The sequence below is a fragment of the Callorhinus ursinus genome, unplaced genomic scaffold (assembly GCF_003265705.2).
Source record: "Callorhinus ursinus isolate GAN/ISIS: 27379988/994484 unplaced genomic scaffold, GSC_fseal_2.0 scaffold10, whole genome shotgun sequence".
NCBI classification, from domain to species: domain Eukaryota; kingdom Metazoa; phylum Chordata; class Mammalia; order Carnivora; family Otariidae; genus Callorhinus; species Callorhinus ursinus.
The window spans coordinates 35,566,978-35,585,357 of NW_027397072.1; the positions used below are offsets into that span (position 1 = coordinate 35,566,978).

General features: G+C 46.3%; 1 protein-coding gene across 1 annotated transcript in view; it reads left to right on the plus strand.

Annotated features, from left to right (window-relative positions):
- Positions 1-10,368, plus strand: part of NCAPH (non-SMC condensin I complex subunit H) — a 35,210-nt gene extending 24,842 nt beyond the window's left edge. The window contains exons 13-18 of the mRNA XM_025868144.2: positions 666-776; positions 1,998-2,174; positions 3,234-3,347; positions 5,616-5,707; positions 6,321-6,396; positions 9,844-10,368. Of these exons, the coding sequence (XP_025723929.1) occupies positions 666-776; positions 1,998-2,174; positions 3,234-3,347; positions 5,616-5,707; positions 6,321-6,396; positions 9,844-9,903 (630 nt within the window). The 3' untranslated portion in view covers positions 9,904-10,368. The remainder of the gene's footprint in view (positions 1-665; positions 777-1,997; positions 2,175-3,233; positions 3,348-5,615; positions 5,708-6,320; positions 6,397-9,843) is intronic.
- Positions 10,369-18,380: the final 8,012 nt, after the last annotated feature.

Sequence of the window (18,380 nt, forward strand, 5' to 3'; positions counted from 1 at the left end):
CCTCACTTCCTTCACCCCAGAGACACACACCCCAGGTAAAAATCACTGGTAGAATGGCCAGCAAATATCTGAAGGAGTGTGGTCACAGGCATTCCCAAAAGAGGAGGCAGACTTGTTCTGTGAGGCTCTGGAAGGCAGAACGAGGACCTGGGGGTGTAATGACAGGGAGAAGAGCTGGATGTTTCTCCCTTTAGCTATGTAGGGAGCAGTGATTGCCCCAGAAATGGGACACCAGCTGTCTGTGAATTAAAATCATGAGTGGGCTTTCTCTCAGAATTGTTTGAGCAGCAACAAGTTGACTTCTTTTCAGATAGCTATAGGCAGTTTTATTTTTAATGAACCCTTTTTCTTTTTTTTAATATAATTTTATTATTTTTTAATGAACCCTTTGTCAAATGAAGTTGTGTGCAGACCTACTTGCAAACCAGCTGCTCTGGTTTATTTGGGATGGATGGAGTCTCCAAGCCCTTCTACCCTGAGGCTTGCTCTAGAATGGAGCTGTGCATCTGAAGTTGTCAGGATTAGATGATTTCTCAAAGCCCTTAGAACTCTAAAATTCTATAATTCTAGGAGCTTGATCATAAGAACTAAGGTTATTATCCAACCTAGGTTAGAGCTGCTTTTCTAGAAATTGCTTTCTGCAGTTGTTCTTTCCTTCATTCTAGTTACTTAAGATGGCCCAAGGCCAGAGAGCAGGAACTGAACATTATGAAGAAATTGGAGACTATGACTATAACAATCCTAACGACACCTCCAACTTTTGTCCTGGATTACAGGTAAAAGGAGAGAAGAGCTCTGTCCTTTTTCGTAAGTGGAAGAGCCTTTCCTGTTCCCCATCTGCTCTCTCTATATGGAGGAAGGCTGTAGGAAATTCTGAATCGGGGGTGGGGGTGGGGGTTGCGGCTGCCTGCCTCGTCCCCCAGGCATCAGGAAATGGAGCAAAGCTGAGGAAACAGCCAAAACCTAGGCCTGCTTTACCTCGAGCCCTGTATGTGGAAAGCGAATGTTCATACTCCAACAAACCAATCAATGTCTTTAGCCTGTACAAAGCACTTATTTTGGCTATTTTGGGATTTCAGAGGAAAATACTCCTCTTGCTTTTAGGAGCTAATATTTTTGCCTAGGGAGACAGGACATGTAGACGTGAAGATGGTGTGATCTGAAAGGGAAAAGCCGATGGGGTAGATTCAGGAGACCGGGCTTGTAGCTCTGATTTTGGTTCTTACGTTGTGAATTTGTACAAGCCACTCCCCATCTTTAGATCTTGGTTTAGACTAAATAATCTCACTATCCTTTTGGTGAGTATACTAATGAGATGGCAAATGTAAATAACAGGGGAAAAATACTAGGTCTCCTCTGTGTCCCTGTGGGGAGAGGGACAAGAACTGAAGAATAGTTTGTTCACCTTATCATCTTCCTTGGAGGAGAGTTGGGTTGTGAACTTTTAGTGAAAATCCAGACCTCTTGAAGAGTGCTTCTCACATTTTCAGGGGGTATAAGAATCACCCAGAGAGCCTGCTCAAAAACCAAAGTCCTGGGTCCCAGCCCAGAGATCTGACCATTCCTGCTGGACTTGGTCCAAGAATGACTTTTTCACGGCTCCCAGGCATGGCTCCCACCCCCGCCGCCGGCTGGGGTCCCCTGGCACCTCTTGTGCTCACACTGGGTGAGGCATGTGGGTCAGATCTCTGGTGTTTTGGAAATGCTTCCCATAAAATGAAATCGTAAATTGGCTAGAAGCCAAAGGGGACACTGGCAGTTGTGATTATTCCTTCTAACTTGCTCTGGCGGTCTTAGTTAACAGATGCCTTCTTCATAGAGTTTATGTATAACAGGAAGATCACTGGAGGCACCTAGGAGTCTATCCTAGGCTTGATTCATGTAATGAACTCTCGGATGCTCTGCTCTTAATGTGTAAATATGGAGTCTTTTTCAAGGATACTTCAAAGCCTCTCGGGCAGCTTCTGTCGAACTTGAAGAACTGTTTCCTTGCCCAGGCTGCTGACAGTGATTATGAAGAGTCGGATGACTTATTTGTGGGACCAGGTGGCACCTTTGACCTCACATCCTGCCATCCACCTAAGACAGTACAAGAGAATGGTGACGTGCCTGAAGTCCAAGGATTGGACATCACCACTTATGGGGAGTCAAATCTGGTAGCTGAGCCTCAGAAGGTAAAGGTGAAAGCCAAGGGACGCCTGGGTGGCTCAGTCGGTTAAGCGGCTGCCTTCGGCTCAGGTCATGATCCCAGGGTCCTGGGATTGAGTCCCACATCGGGCTCCTTGCTCAGCAGGGAATCTGCTTCTCCCTCTGCCTGCCACTCCCCCTGCTTGTACTCTCTCCCTCCCTTTCTCTCTCTCAAATCAATAAATCTAGAAAAAAAAAAGGTGAAAGCCAAGAATTATGTTAGATTGTTTGCCTGAGAACTATTTAATTTTCCTCCTGTATGAAAATCACATTGGTCTGGACTTGATTTTTTTTTTCTTTCTCGATTTTAACCTGTTGCTCTCCAAGTGGCTGACTTTTAAATAGGGCCATGTTGAGAATGAGCTGATGGCTAATTAAGTTTGTATGGAACTAGCCATCTCTTTAGAGATGGTGATAAACCATATGACTAGTGGTAAGGTATGTGTATGAAGGCTGCAGGCAGGGAAAATCAGTTTCTGTGCTGTTTCGGTGAGGCTAGCTATTTGGCTCTGGAAAATTTGGCCAGGGGCGCCTGGCTGGCTCAGTCCATGAAGCATGCGACTCTTGATGTCGGGGTTGTGTGTTCAAGCCCCATGTGGGGTTTAGAGATTACTTAAAAATAAAATATTAAAAAAAAAAGGAAAGAAAGAAGGGGGGGAGGGAGGAAGGAAGGAAGGAAGGAAGGAAAGGAAAGGAAGGGAAGGAAGGAAGGAAATAAATAAATCAATCTTGGCCAGATTCAGTTCATATGAAATGGTGATGCATTAAGCATCTGTCTGTCCGGCTTGGTGATTTCAAATATATTTGACCTATCTCTTTTACACTGGAATTCCAGGTTAGTCTTAATGTAGATTGCAGTTGATCAACAAGAAATTAGATTGAAATGAGGGACTCTATTTTGGTATATCCAGAGGAAGCTCTGTAACTCTGTTGATCAAACTAAACCAGATTCTTTATTTGAACTCCAGACTTTTGATTTTACAATGGGTTGGTGGTAAATGTTTCTTTATTTTGCTTTATTTTACTTTGTCACATATCTATTTCAGGTAAATAAAATTGAAATGCATTATGCCAAGACTGCCAAAAGGATGGACATGAAGAAGTTGAAGCAGAGCATGTGGAGTTTGCTGACAAAGTCCTCCAAGCAAGCAGACACAGAGGTAACATGCTCTGCTCACTCTCTAGGTGCCCAGCATGTGGGAGGGGAACGGCTCATGGTTAAGGCTCCAAGATCAATAGGGCAAATACAGAAAGCATTCATTCAGAAATACAAGGAAGATCTCACCCTTCTGAAAGCGAAATGAACCAAGTATATGAACAAAAGGTGATATAGATGGTAAACTAGTGCATGGGACATTATTCAGCCTTTCTGGTAATCACAAAATAGAAATCAAAGCATTTTATGCTGCTTTAAAATAGCCACTTTAGCAATTAATTAAATGGAGTTGAGGAAAAATTTGGAGTACACATTCACAGCTGGTGCAACTTAGGTTGATGAATGACTCTTTTGGAAAGCAAATTCTAACATCTCACATGCCGTAAAATGTCTAAGCCCTCTGATCTAATAGGGAAATGTCTTCTAAGTAGGAAAGTAGTAAAAAAGAAAATTATTTTGTTGTCAAATTGTCTCTTTCTCCTTCAGAACAAGGTGAAACGTTGACTAACTCTTTCCAACTAAATGGAACTCTCAGTTAACCAGAATCCTTCCATCCTCTCCTCTGGACCTCTTCTGCTCAGGCAGTGTTCTGAGCTTTCCAAACTCAACCTGTTCTTTTAAATCTCCTCCTGCTGGCTGAGAAGTTAAAATCATGATTTGATTGAGGACCCTGAGTTGTATAGTCATGGATATCAGATAAAGCTTCAGTCATATTCATAAGGTTTTATCAACTAAAAGTGAAAGTGAATAGTATACAAATGTAAGAGAAATGTGCTTTTTAAGAGGTAGGAAAAGGGTTCTACTTAAACTTTGAATTTAAATGACTTATAATACCGTGTTCTCCAGGGATTCTGGTTAATGAAGGATTTATTCTTTTTTTAAAAAAAGTCTTTTATCATGAAAATATTCATACAGGGCGCCCGGGTGGCTCAGTTGGTTAAGCATCTAACTTTTAATTTGGGGTCAGGCCATGGTCTCAGGGTCCTGGGATCGAGCCCCGTGTCAGGCTCTACCCTCAGTGGGGAGTCTGCTTGAGGAGTCTCTCTCTTTCTGTCTCTCTCTGCCCCTCTTCCCACTCACGCATGCTCTCTCTCTCTCAAGTAAATAAATCTTTAAAAAAAAAAAAGAGGGGCGCCTGGCTGGCTCAGTTGGTTAAGCGACTGCCTTCGGCTCAGGTCATGATCCTGGAGTCCCGGGATCGAGTCCCACATCGGGCTCCCTGCTCGGCGGGAGTCTGCTTCTCCCTCTGACCCTCCTCCCTCTCGTGCTCTCTATATCTCATTCTCTCTCAAATAAATAAATAAAATCTTAAAAAAAACATTTAAAAAAAAAAGAAAGTATTCAAACATATTCCAAGTAGAGAGGGAATAGCATAGTGAACACCTACTTCCAGTAAGTACCACTGTTTTACCTCAACTGTCACGCATCCCGTCCTGTCCCCCACCCCTCTCATCATGTACACGGTCTGGGTTATTTTATTGCAAATACCAAACATGATATCCTTTTTTTTTTTTTTTTTTTTTGAGCTTTACCCTGAAACAATTTTTTTTTTTTTTTTTTCAGAGCAGATTTTTTATTGTTATGTTAATCACCATACATTACATCGTTAGTTCTTGATGTAGTGTTCCATGATTCATTGTTTGTGCATAACACCCAGCGCTCCACGCAGAACGTGCCCTCTTTAATACCCATCACCAGGCTAACCCATCCCCCCACCCCCCTCCCCTCTAGAACCCTCAGTTTGTTTTCCAGAGTCTCTCATGGTTCGTCTCCCCCTCCGATTTCGCCCCTTCATTCTTCCCCTCCTGCTATCTTCTTCTTCTTTTCCTTTTTTCTTAACATATGTTGCATTATTAAACACGCCATCCTTTGATAACTGCTTGCCTGATAGGTGATGGATTCTGTGCTGCCCTTGGTTGTGTAGTCCAGTTGAAGCTATAAATGATCATGGCTTTTGTTATTTTGTATTTTTTTTTCTTCAGAGGAATCTAGAAGCCTCTTTGCAATTTTTCCTTTACTGGGATTATACTAGCCATTGACATCCACATTTACCATAACTTGGTAGTCAGTATCATGGTCCAGGGCTGAGGCATGGAGTTCAGTATCATGGTCCAAGGCTGAGGCATGGGTCCCCTTCAAGATGTAACTTAGAAAATGTTTTGGTTTCATTCAGATGTAAACTTTTCAGAGATAGAACTTGGAAATTTATGTTGCTTTCTCAAAAGTGAACTGACTCTCAATGTCTGAATTGTCAATATCCTTCTTCTGTTAGACAAACCACAGTGAAACTGGCAAAGAAGAGGACCCGGTGAAGGTGGCTGATGAGAAGATGCTCAGCGGGCTCACAAAGGACCTGCAGAAGAGGTACGTGCCAGTGAATGCAGGGGGCTCGCCACCCCTTCCTCTGAGCCCCGGCTGAGAGTGCTCTAGTCTGAGCTGCTAGTATGACAGACCCTTCACAGTCTGCTGTTCTAATATTTGGGGCAGTTTTTCTGTTTCTTCCTTGCATTGATAAATGAGTTCATATAGACCAATTTTTAAAAAGGCATTAAAAAAAAAGCATTTTGGGGCACCTGGGTGGCTCAGTTGGTTGGGCGACTGCCTTCGGCTCAGGTCATGATCCTGGAGTCCCGGGATCGAGTCCCTCATCGGGCTCCCTGCTCAGCGGGGAGTCTGCTTCTCCCTCTGACCCTCTTCCCTCTCGTGCTCCTATCTCTCATTCTCTCCCTCTCAAATAAATAAATAAAATCTTAAAAAAAAAAAAAAGGCATTTTTCTGCACCATTGGCTGGAATGGAACAAGTGATATTTTATTTCCAAATAAGAAACTGGAAAAACCTGCTTATAAAATGCACCTGAAATATTTCTTTGTTTCTCATTAGTTTGTTCACTGGACATGTGTATTCATAGTTGTTGAAAGAGCCTTTGTTCCTAGAACCACAGTGACCTAGCCAAATACTTGCCTGTTTGTTTTTCAGCCTGCCTCCTCTCATGGCTCAGAACCTCTCTATACCTCTGGCCTTTGCCTGTCTCCTACATTTAGCCAATGAAAAGGTAGGTAAATTTGGTAAGCATGGGAGTAATTCTTTATTCGTAGCAACCTGTTTGAGTTTTTTTATTAGATCTTTCATGGGCAACCTCATAGGACTTCTTAAATACAGTGACTTAAGCAGTACTTTCAACCCCAGAGGATAACCAGGCACTTAGAAGTATCTTAGAAAAAGGCCACTGAGGGGGGCTCCTGGGTGGCTTAGTCGTTAGGCATCTGCCTTCGGCTCAGGTCACGATCCCAGGGTCCTGGGATCGAACCCCGCATCGGGCTCCCTGCTCAGCGGAAAGCCTGCTTCTCCCTCTCCCACTCCCCCTGCTTGTGTTCCCTCTCTCGCTGTGTCTCTCTGTCAAATAAATAAAAAGAAAAAAATAATAATAATAAAGAAAAAGGTCATTGGGTATGATTAGCAATGAAAATAATGAGGAGGACCCAAATGGGAAATTTTAAATGCTTTAAAAACTGATAGTGATCTGTCAGTTCCCAATTTCAAAACACAAAGCGTTTTGATATCACTGGGTGTCAAAGGCTTTAAAGGCCAAATCCTGCCAGTGCTGAAGTCAAGACACATGGAAACGTGGTGAAGAACAGAGGGGACAGAGGAGGGCGAGAGGAAGACAGGTGCAGGCGGAGGGAGTCGTAAGACATGGAGGCAGTGGCCAGCCAAGCTGGACCAGCAAGAGCTGTGAAGAAGGGCTTGGGACCAGAGTGCCTGTCACATCAGGAGGCAGGAGAAGTGCCAACCGTGACAGCGTCTCAGGCTCCACGGTGTGCCACGCCAGCAGCAGAGCTGAGCAGCTGTGGCAGCGATCAGTGCGACAGGCAGGGACCCATCTTGTCGAGAGTCTGCTGGTGCTACCCAGGAGGAAGCCCAGCGCAGCAGCCAGCCACAAGCCCGGACGTGGGGTGTCCTCTGTGTGCCCTAACGCAGACGTTGGCACTGAAGTAGAGTGTCACTAGGCCTCACCGCTCTCGTGCACCACTGGTGTAGATTCTGACCTCCCCCTGCCCGAGCTGAGAGGGGCCTCTTAGAGTGTGGCACCTGTCTGAACACCGAAGTGTGCTTTGAGAGGGTCGATCAGATTGTACTGGAATGCTAGCACAAACGGGGTGCTGTAGAAGTGCCCGGGATTTCCCGTGTGCCCGTGTCTGACCTCTGGCCTCATGGTGAAAGTGATGCGGTGACGGTGTCCCAGGTCTGGCTTTGCTTGGACTGACTGCCAGGCCCAGAGGCGAGAGGGGCCCGTGTAGGATGGCCTGTGTAGCTGAGCTGTCGGCCTCTCCAAGCAGACCTGCCACTGCGAGGTCAGGGACCCCTTCTTCTAAGCTCGTGACCTCACTGAGGAAGAAGACAGTGTCCATTTGGCAGAAGCTAGTTTTGATTTTGGGTAGGGAAGCGACACGGAAGAGCCAGTGAGCCAGGACAAGTGCTGCACGTGTCTGGCTACGGGGCCGGCCGCTGGGCCTGGGCATTCTCAGCTGAGGCGTGAGCAGAACAGCCCAACTCCGCTCCTGTCAGGGAACCCTTGTGCATCAGAGCCACTCTGGGTGACTGTGACCCAGGAGCACTGAACTCACATGGATGCTGGGTGGGAGGCAGGAAGCACCAACGGCTGACTGGAGAGACCGTGTGTCCAGGTCACACGGTCAGAAGTCGTGAAGGCAAGGCTGGGGGCCATGCAGCCCCACCCGTGGTGGTGGGAGATGGTAGTGAGAACGCCTCCGTGTCATTCCTGACGCAGCCTAAGTTACCTGATGTCAGAAGCAAACCAAATGAAGGAAGAATAACTAGGAGAAAAAAACGAATAAAAAGGTAATATTGTTATCATCCTGACAAGAAATCCACAAGTGGCTCTGAGGAGGATTCCCCATCGGAGGAGGAGGGCACACAAGCCATCCATCTGTCTGATATTCCGAAGTGTGACTGCCTGATGGCCTGGAATCTCACACCATCTTTATGGGTGTAGGTGCTGGTGAACTCTCCCACTGGGTGTGTTCTCCTAGCACACACAGGCTCCGAAAGCCTGGGTGTCTCCGGAGCTCAGAAACCCTTACCTTGAGTCCAGATTAAGAATGTTACTGACTTCACTCAATAGCACCAGTCTGAGAATCAGTGTTGCCCTGGGCTATGTGTCTCCACAGAAACCTGCCTCTCCCCGGTGAGAGAGCAGCTCTGTGGTCCTCACTGGTTCCCAAATAGACTGGGGCCAAGGAAACCTTGCTAAAAAGCATTAATGATTTTGTGGCCTCGCTGGGGTACATAATGCTCTGGCTCCAGCACAGCTCTGCTTCCCCCAATGGTGGGGCCGGGATTGTTCGTTTTGCTGTGATCAAGTGTGTCTTTAGGGGCCCAGAGTGCTCAGTGTTTGAAGGATGGGGAGATGCACCAGACCGGGAACCACTGGGCTCAGCACTGAGGCCATTACTGGGGCTTGGCTTTGGGCTATTTGAGAAAATTTGGCTGGTAACACTGGCCATGTCAATGACCATGATCATCAACAGGGATCTGTGGTAACTCAGAGCTTAGAGCCACCAAGAGAAATCTCATAATACTTAATACCAGAACATGAGTCTTTTTGTGGCCTTTCTCCCGGTCTTTCACTCCCATCTGGACTCTTCAGCGGCCACTCTGGTAATGAACTCCCCTGGGAAGTGCGGTGTGATAGGGCTTGGGATGCAGTGATGGACGCAGGGTTGCATGGTACAACTGATTAGCCAGGCCGAACCCACTTGGAACCCAAGCCGCAGAAGTCACACTTGGGGGGCGGTGTGTGATTTCAGCTTTCCATCGTTAGCAGTACAGGAAGGTGCACCAGCAAGGGTAGGGCAGCTGCTGAGTGCTCGCGCCTTGTGCCTGCCTCCGGAGCCCAGTGAGGGGCGAGTGTGCTGGTGGCGAGCTTAGGCGAGCGAGTCTTCGGACAGTCGTTCATCCTGAGGGAAACAAGTGCCCAGATTGGTGGGGAATTCACGGGGTGGGAGTGGGGGTGTTAGGTGGAGAAGAGCTGCGAAGTAGGGAAAGGCCTGCGCAGGTGGGAGAGAAAGGGCGCTGTCGTGGCCATCCCCAGGGCTGAGGTGATGGGCAGTGATGGGGAGGGCCTGGGGAAGGCCATGTGTGGACACGGTTAACAGGCATGTATTGTGTCTCCTGGTGGCCATCCACTTCTCGTGGCTCCTGCCAGAGCAGAGAGCTTCACTCTTGGGCCCTTTACAAAGAGAGGTTGTTTCCGGAACCAGGGCCAAGGAAGTCCTTGCTTTTTGCTTTTTTTCCCTGCAGTTGGCAAGGATTTGGAATTAGCTTTATCATGCAAATTATATTTGCTGTAACATAATTTTACTTACAGTCCTGGGGCAAAGCTCATATAAAGTCACTCCCCTGTTACCTTGATTAGAATCTGTGTTATGATTCTTGTATTTTCAGTATGCTAAAGTTCATGTGTTTGGTCTTCCTTCAGAATCTAAAGCTGGAAGGAATCGAGGACCTCTCCGACATTCTGGTGAGGCAAGGGGATTGAATTTGCCCGAGAAAAGTTGGCAGAAGGGGGCTCACCACTTCTTCAGTGACCAGGACGTCTCCAGTCTAGGTCCTGCCGTGCGGCGGGCCTGTGGCAAGGCTGTAGCCCACTACCAAAGCACCAGCTGCTTTGTCTGTCGCTCTTTCCTTCTCGCCCTCACCATCTGGGCACCAGCACCCTGAAGCTTTGTCTGTGATTAAAGTTTTCTGCCCTCGGGTCACCACCTGGCAGGGAGGAGCTGGTGAGGATACTGTTCTTGATTAGGGAAACCTATATCCCTACTTTGTATCCATGTCTAGTTTTTGTCTCCTAAGTTGACCTTTGTTGTTTTCCACACTTTTGTGGAAAATAATTTCCCAGTAGGCACTGGTTGTCTTTAAACAGCTATCTAAGCCATGTACATAAAATACATCATATGTGCACTTACAAATGTATATATATTGGTATCCTTAAAATAAAATCATTCTGAATGATAACGCATGGCAAAATATTTGAGTACATTCTGGATAAGTTAGAGCTGGTCCTTTCCCTTAAGAGGGGATGCAGTCTTGTTAGCTAGACGATAGCCACATGTCAGTAAAGGCAGGAAACACTTAAGGGCTGAGAGGATTTGTCTTGTAGCAGAGGAGAGGAGAGATGAACCACTGGCTGGAGGTCACATTTCCAGATTGGGTCCCTTGGACCAATGAATTCTGCTGGAGAATGATGTTAGTAAAAATTGCTAACCTTTGTTAAGTGACTCCTAAGTACCTTCTTTGGATTACTTCACCTAGCCTTCTTGGCATCACTGAGAGGAACATACTTTTATCACTCCCATTTTACAGAGAGAAATAGGGACTTCAAGGTAAAGGAACCTGCCTAAGGGCAGACAGCTGTCAGAGACCGACCTTGAACCAAGTAATGTGCTTCTAAAGTCTTCATTCTTAGCTACTGTGCTATATGCTGCTCAGATCATAGGCTGTGCTTGTAGATGTTGATCCAAGTAATTCTGTCCTTGGCAGGTCATAGGTCTCTACCAGAGCACCCTGTCACCATTCATTAGGTAAATAGAGATCTTGGATCAGAGGCAGTGAAGTATATAATTGGAGATAACTCTTGATAATAAAGAACTTGCTTCTAAGCCAAAAACTGCACAAAACAAAACACACATCCCACAATGTGCTTCCCAAACTGTGCCCAAAATGTTACCTGCTCTGCTATATTGAGAGGGTAGACTTGTGAACATGCTTTAATGGAAAAGGGGGTGATGCTGAGTGAGGATCCATACCTGTCCTGCTGGGGATGAAGCCTCCCACACCTTTCCCCGTGCCAGGTGAGTGCTTTTCCGCCTGCTCTGCTCTTACTCCTGGGAGTGCAACTAGCCAAGCCCGTGCCCTCTCTTGGTGCCGCACACTTCTCTCTCGTCCTGTTTCCCGGGGATGATTCTGTTCAGTAAAGCAAAGCAGAGTCTGTTTGCTCATGTGCTCATCAGGTATACCAGATGCACTGTTCGTATCTGACTAGAGAAGCAGAGTGCTCCTCTCTGGGTTCCACTGTCACCAAATTGCCTTGGATTCTTCCAACAGTCCTGAGTTCATCACATTTTATTCTTTTGGATAAAAACGATTTATAAAAGAAAAGGTTGTGGTTTCATTTGCATACCTTTGTAAGATTTCCACATGAGCATATCCTCAAATCAGGGATGAAAAGAAAAACCTTTGTCAGATTAAATGGGACTGTATTGCATTTGTTTCTCTGTCATAGGCTGTATAGAGCCTCGGTGGGTTGATATCTCAACATTGTTCATTCTGGATTAAGTTTCTCTTGTTTATGTTGTCCCTGCCCCATCTCTGCAATGATAATTCAGACTGTGTGGAGCTGCAGTGGGTGGTGGAGGTGGTTGAATTTCTAATGAAGATAAATTTCCTTTGTCCTTTGGGGATGGCTGACTGGAAAGTTCCCTTCTGGAGGGAGCTCTGCTAAACAAGATTTTTTTTTTTTTAATTTCCCCAGGAAGGAAATAGAACAGTTTCCCAAATTTCCCTGCTTATCAGGAAGCTCTGGGAGCAAGCTGTTCCAGATCTTCTGAATCCAAGCACAGAGTACTTTTTCATAACAGAAATCTTTTCCCTAACAATAGAGATTGTTTTCCCTGGATAAGGTTGAGTGGGATTCATTTACAACTGGGTTTTCCAAAGTGAAATCTGGTGACAGTTCCTTAGGAATTAAAAATACTGCAGAACCAGAGAACAGGGAGGCCATTCCCTGGAAGGAAATGCTAAGGAATCAGAGCTGCCCTCCCTCTTCCTGCTGAAGGAGCGATCAGGACACAAAAACGTAATTGGAGGAGAGTGGGCACCTGAAGACCTAAAGGTGAAAAGTCCCCCTGTGCCAGGAAGAAATGTGGCCAGTGTGGGAAAAGAAATGAAGCCACTGGGGCTGAAATGCTCAGGTTCACCCGTAGATGTCCTTGGCAAAAACAGGAGCGAACTATTACTTTGTCAAAATGGAAGCCCCGTTTGGGACACCATCTCCTATTCTTACGGATAAACAAGAGCACTGAATTCAGGATATTGCCTTAAAAGTGTCCCTCTCTGTCTCCATCACCTCCTTTAAGATAAAGATGAGAGGAGCGCCTGGGTGGCTCCATCATTTAAGCGACCGCCTTCGGGTCATGATCGTGGAGTCCCGGGATCGAGTCCCACATCGAGTCCCACGTCGGGCTCCCTGCTCAGCAGGGAGTCTGCTTCTCCCTCTGACTCTCCCCCACCCCATGCTCTCTCAGATTCTCTCTCTCAATAAATAAATTTTTAAAAAATCTTAAAAAAGATAAAGATGAGAGTTTCTGTAAAATAAAGGTGGGAGTTGTAACAGTGAGAGTCTAGTCAGGAGACGGAAACCTGTAACGTGAACCAAGAACTTAACAAAGAACTGTTGACTAGGTGTGTAGGGCATCTCAACTTATCAGGTAGCATCTACGGGAAGCAACCACCCCACAGCGGGAAAACAAAAGGAACCAAAAGCAAAACATCAAAAAGATTTCAAGAGGTCTCTGCAGTGCAGAAACTGCCCCCCAAGAGGAGGGGTGCTGCTCAGCTGGCGCTGGCGTCTGATGAAGGATGGGGTGTAGCTGGTTCTGCGCACGCGCATGCTGGAGGCTCTGCAAACTGCCGCTGTAGGAAGGAACTGCCCCCGCCCATACGAAGGAGAGCCGCTGGGGTAGGGGGGCGCTCACAGGCTTGGGAAGCTGACAAATGGGAGCAAGTGCTTTTTTCTCCAGCCCTGCAGTCTCCTTCACGTGCCTCCCCTTGGCATAACCTAACTGGGAGTGGCTGGCAGAGCAGAAATGTGGTTTGCAGGGTGGCCCAGAATAGAAGGTAGGTTTGGAGCTGAAGGATGATTACTTACTTCATAGCTGGCACAGGGGAGGTCTCATCACTAAGGATTCTAGAATCCTTCCTTACTATTTTTGTTTGAAATAATATTTATTTATATTTGTTCACCTATTTGCAGTAAGGTGCTGGTAAATGTTCAACTGACTCTGAAGGTGAGGCCAGGGAGGCCTTGAGGAAGAGATGGTGGCCCATCTGCCTTGGAAGGGTCAAGACTGGCCAAAGGTGTTCTTGGCTGACAAAAGAGCAAAGGTGTGGAGTGGGGGAATGTACAAGCGTGGCGGGTACTATAGAGACTGAGGGTAAAACAGAAGAAATCTCCCCAAATTAGAGTGAAAATGCCAAGGGCCAGAAAAGAGTGGAGAGAAATTACAAGGGTTGCCAAGTAGGTCCCACATAGGACAATTAGGGGGCCCAAAAAGAACAGAGAAAATGGAGAGGAGGAAATCATGCCGAAGAAGGAATAAAGCCTGTATCCTGTAGCTGGAGGACATGAGTTTTCAGACTGAGACTGAGTGTCCAGCACATGGATAAAAATGAACGGACACCAAGGTACTTTATCATAAAGTTTCAGAACACTCAGGACAGAGCATTCTACAAGTTTCAGGACAGAAACAGGTCACACACACAGGATCAGGAAGCAGGGTGTCAGCCTTCTCAGCATTGCACTAGAAGCAAGAAGATAAATGGTTTCCAAATCTAGAATTTTATACTTAGCCAAACTACTAAACAAGTGTGAGAGTAGAATAAAGACAGAGTTTGTGACATGCAGCGTTTTAAAAAATGACAACAGGGGCACCTGGGTGGCTCAGTCGGCTAAGCGTCTGCCTTCTGTTCAGGTCATGATCCCAGGGGTCCTGGGATCAAGCCCTGCATTGGGCTCCCCGCTCCGCAGGAGGCCTGCTTCTCCCTCTCCCTCTGCCTGCCGCTCTGCCTACTTGTGCTCTCTCTTATCTCTGTCAGATTAATAAATAAAATCTTAAAAAAAAAACAATGACAACGAAAACCCCTCACATGTACCCTTTTCCAAGAAGCTGTATTTGTCCATACCACGACCCTGCTAGATGCCCAACTGCCCCGAACCTTGTGCTTCCAGGCCTCCTTTGTGGCCTCACCTGCCCAAGGCCTGCAGTAGCCCCAGAGACGCTCAGGGGAACTGAGGCCAGCCTCTGATGCAGGCATTCTGCTTTGACCTTCTTCTGCTGCCTCTATCTATTGGGACCATATTGCCCTCTCTTTGCATGGCAGGGTATTGTGTTGCTACTCATTTTTTCAAAACTGAGCAATATGTTGTTTCGAGATCATACATAAGTAGTAAGACTATGAAGAAAAGCAAGGGCCTGTCTAAAAAAAAAAAAAAAAACTCAGGGAAGTGGTTATCTCTGGTGGGGAGGGGGGAGAAGAGCAATTGCAGAGGATCCTCAAGGGGCTTCTGAGCTACTGGTGTGATAGGCATGCTGCTGTGTGCTTTCTCTTCCTATTTCCTTGGCACATTGGTCTCTGGCAGGAATCAGCATTCCAAGCCTTCATTCAGCCTGCCCCAGCTGCTGGTATCTGCCCCTGAGAAGAGCTCACGTGTGGTGACCCTCCTCTCACCGGGCCCAGTCACAAGTGCATGACAAGTGCTTGTTCCATGCTCGTTGGCTTTTTAAAAAGTTGGTTGGATACACAGTTAAGAAGGCTACAGTGCCTCAGGAAAAAAATCACTGGGGCTTGGGATTTGGATTTTGTCCCAGCTGGCAGTCTGCGGCTTGGGGAGATTAACGGGCAGAGACTTGGAACTGTCAAGAGGAAAGAAAATCAGGGCCCAGAGAGGAAGGTGGGCAGGGGTGCGGTGAGATGCAGTGCAGACATGACCTGTTTGCTCTTTCTCTCTTTTTCTTTGTTTCTTTATTTTAAAGTTTATTTAAGTAATCTCTACGCCCAACATGGGGCTCGAACTCACACCCCCGAGATCAAGAGTTGCATGTTCTTCTGACTGAAGCAGCCAGGTGCCCCTGTTTTTTCTTTTAAAAGCTCTATTCTGCAATGGAAACTGGAGGGAATCGGATAGTAGGGAGGGGGAAGCCTAACAGAGGAGCTGCCCGGTACAAGGAGGAGACTCATCTTGTTACAACCGTCTGTCCTCCATCTGTGGCGGAAGCCAGTCCTTGAAACTGCAAGCCACCAGCTGCCTCGTTAGGAACGGATCCATCACAGAACCAGTATGAGCCGCACCTTGATGTGTGACTGGCTTTACAAGGAGTCTACCTTATATATAGTTAGGACATTATTTCATTTCTCAACAAGCCTATGGCAACTTGCACCCCAAAATGAGTTCTCAGGAGGCCCTGCAAATCAGTCACCCGGTGAGGTCACATACTTAGCCTAACACTGTGGCCCCAATACACAACATGCTGGCACAGCCACCCAACTTATAGCCGTACTACTGGATACGCCTAGTCCTGGCAAACTGTCATCTTCCATGTGAGGGCTGGAGTTTGGAGAAGAGCCAACAGCCATTCAGAACCAAGTTTTGGGTGGAAGGGCCATCAGCTAAGACCATTTATAATAAGAAAGCAAGGGTATGCCAAAGAATGAGACAGCTTTCCTGTGTTTGATCACAGACTGCCTCCAGACACGAAGTACTTCATAAACGCTTTTGAGAAATGCAGCTCTGTCGGATAGTCCTTTACCCTTACTATTTCCTGGTGGAGTTCTAGGTGCCCAGCACTCCTAAGGAGTGGGTAAAACTATCTCAGTTCAACAGGGGATGCACCTGAGGCACTAAGAACTGACTTAAGAATACACAGCTAGGAAGGGGTGAAGCTGAGATTTGACCGCCAGCAGCCTGACACAAGAGTTCATGCTTTTAACCACTACATCAAACTGCCTCCTGGTTAATACAAGGGCGTTGCCTCCTACAGCAAAGACCTGAAAGGGAGCAAAGCCTGTTTAGAGACGTACACCGGACGAATTAATTAGAAAATCAATCTTGTCACTACATGGTTAAATCTTAAACATTCATTTGCATAGAATGTTTTGTTTGCTGGTGCAGCCCTGGAACCTAGTGTGATGACTGGCACGGAGACAATAAAATTTTGCTAAATGAAGAAGTAAAGGAATGGAGTAGTTCAAAAGTGTGCATGAGTGGGTGATCTGATGTTCTAGGCAAATGGAGAGGAAACTACCCTCTACCGAATCCCTTCTCCATGTAGCACATGGTGTTTACTGGGGTCATTCAATTTAGCCTCACTCGAACCCCAGAATGTGAATGTTCAGTCCTAGATCAGGAGGCATTTCACCATCTGGTACGCAAGTTACCCGGGGCTTTTTGGTGCCCCAGCACTCCTCTTATCCAACCCCAGGAGTTCAGGCGACCTAAGGGCTTCCTGGACACACTAGAGACAATCACCAAGTCCCTTTGAATTTCGCTCACCTTTCTAACATTCCATTCCCCCTGCCTGTGTCACCCCTTTCAAGCACACCTCATCTCTTGCTCTGCCTCCTTCAATAGCCTCCCAGCTGTACTCCCTGCCTCTGGTACCCCCTACACCCCACTCTCTCACCTACACCTTACCTAGCACTATGGGAGTCACCTTTCTCCTGCCCAGCTCTGTGAGGAAGCCCCTATACAGAGGGTCTGGAATGAGACAGCCTGGCTTTGAGGGAGGTGAGGCCAGGCAAGTCAGTTATCTTCTCTGGGCCTCGATTTCTTCATTGCTAAAATGGCGGAAATATATTTAATAGGGCTTTATGAGGGTCTTATAATGAGACCATGTATGCCAAAGTGGTACTTTGAAAATGCTTGCCATGTGATAAACAGTAAGTTTTTGCTTAATCTAAATGTTATTCCCTCTAATCAAACACCTGCTATAAAGCTGCAAAAAACAAACAGCCCTCCCCCAGAAATCTGTATGGCTTCCTATGGTCTCCTAGAATAAAGTAAAAACTCTTTACAATGGCATTATGTTTTCAAGAGATTCTAAATTTTATCTGTCCAAATTTTATTGCATTGTTTCATATCTTACATTTGCCCTTCCCTCAACTGAATTGAGTTCCTAACAGTTCCTAGGACATGTTTTTGTCTTCCCACCTTCATACTTTGCTTCTTCTGTATTCCCTTGAAATCTCCCCCACTCCTTGCCTCTTCTGAAATCCTAGCCATCCTTTACGACTGTGAACTCTTGCTCATTCATGCCCCTGGATCAAGCGACTTCTCTGATCTCCCTCAGCGCCCCCTTGTGGCGCTTACTGCACAGGTTTTTGTTTATTTGTTTATTTTTGTTTTTTTGGGTTTTCTTTTTTGCTTTGTTTTGTTTTTGTTTTTTTAAGGAGCTAGAAGTTTACTGAATACCCTGCAATGGAGCAGCGGGTGGGACACAAAAGAGAGACTTTCTGACAGAGGCAGTGCTGGGGGGCTGTAATTAAGGGGAGAAGGTGAGGAGGTATGAGAACATACGGAATTTTCCTTTTTTGGTAACTTACAGTTTTTTTTTAATTTATTTAATTTATTTTTTTAAAGATTTTATTTATTTATTTGACAGAGAGAGAGACAGAGACAGAGAGGGAGAGACCGATAGAGCACAAGCAGGGGGAGCTGCAGGTAGAGGAAGAGGGAGAAGTGGGCTTTCTGCTTGCTCTCTGCTGAGCGGAGAGCCCTATGCCAGGCTTGATCCCAGGACCCCAGGATCATGACCCGAACCGAAGACAGATGTGTAACTGACTGAGGCACCCAGGTGCGCCAGCTTTTTTTTTTTTTTTAATTTTAAGGGTTTATTTATTTGAGAGAGAGACAGAGAGAGTGGTGGGGGGTGCAGAGGGAGATGGAGAGAGATAATCTTGAGTAGACTCCCCGCTGCGCATGGAGTCTGATGTGGGGATCAACCTCACAACCTTGAGATCATGACCTGAGCCAAAACCAAGAGTTGGACGCTTAACTGACTGAGCCAGCCAGACACCCCCACACCCTCCACTTAGCTTTTTAATTGCAGTTACTGGTACATTTCATTTCTCCAAGACTATAACTTCTCGAAGGTTCTAACTGCATCTCGTTTTTCTCTGAGTTCCTAAAAGTGCTCACAAAGTTCAGTGCACATATAATATTTGAGAGGTTACTAAATGAAG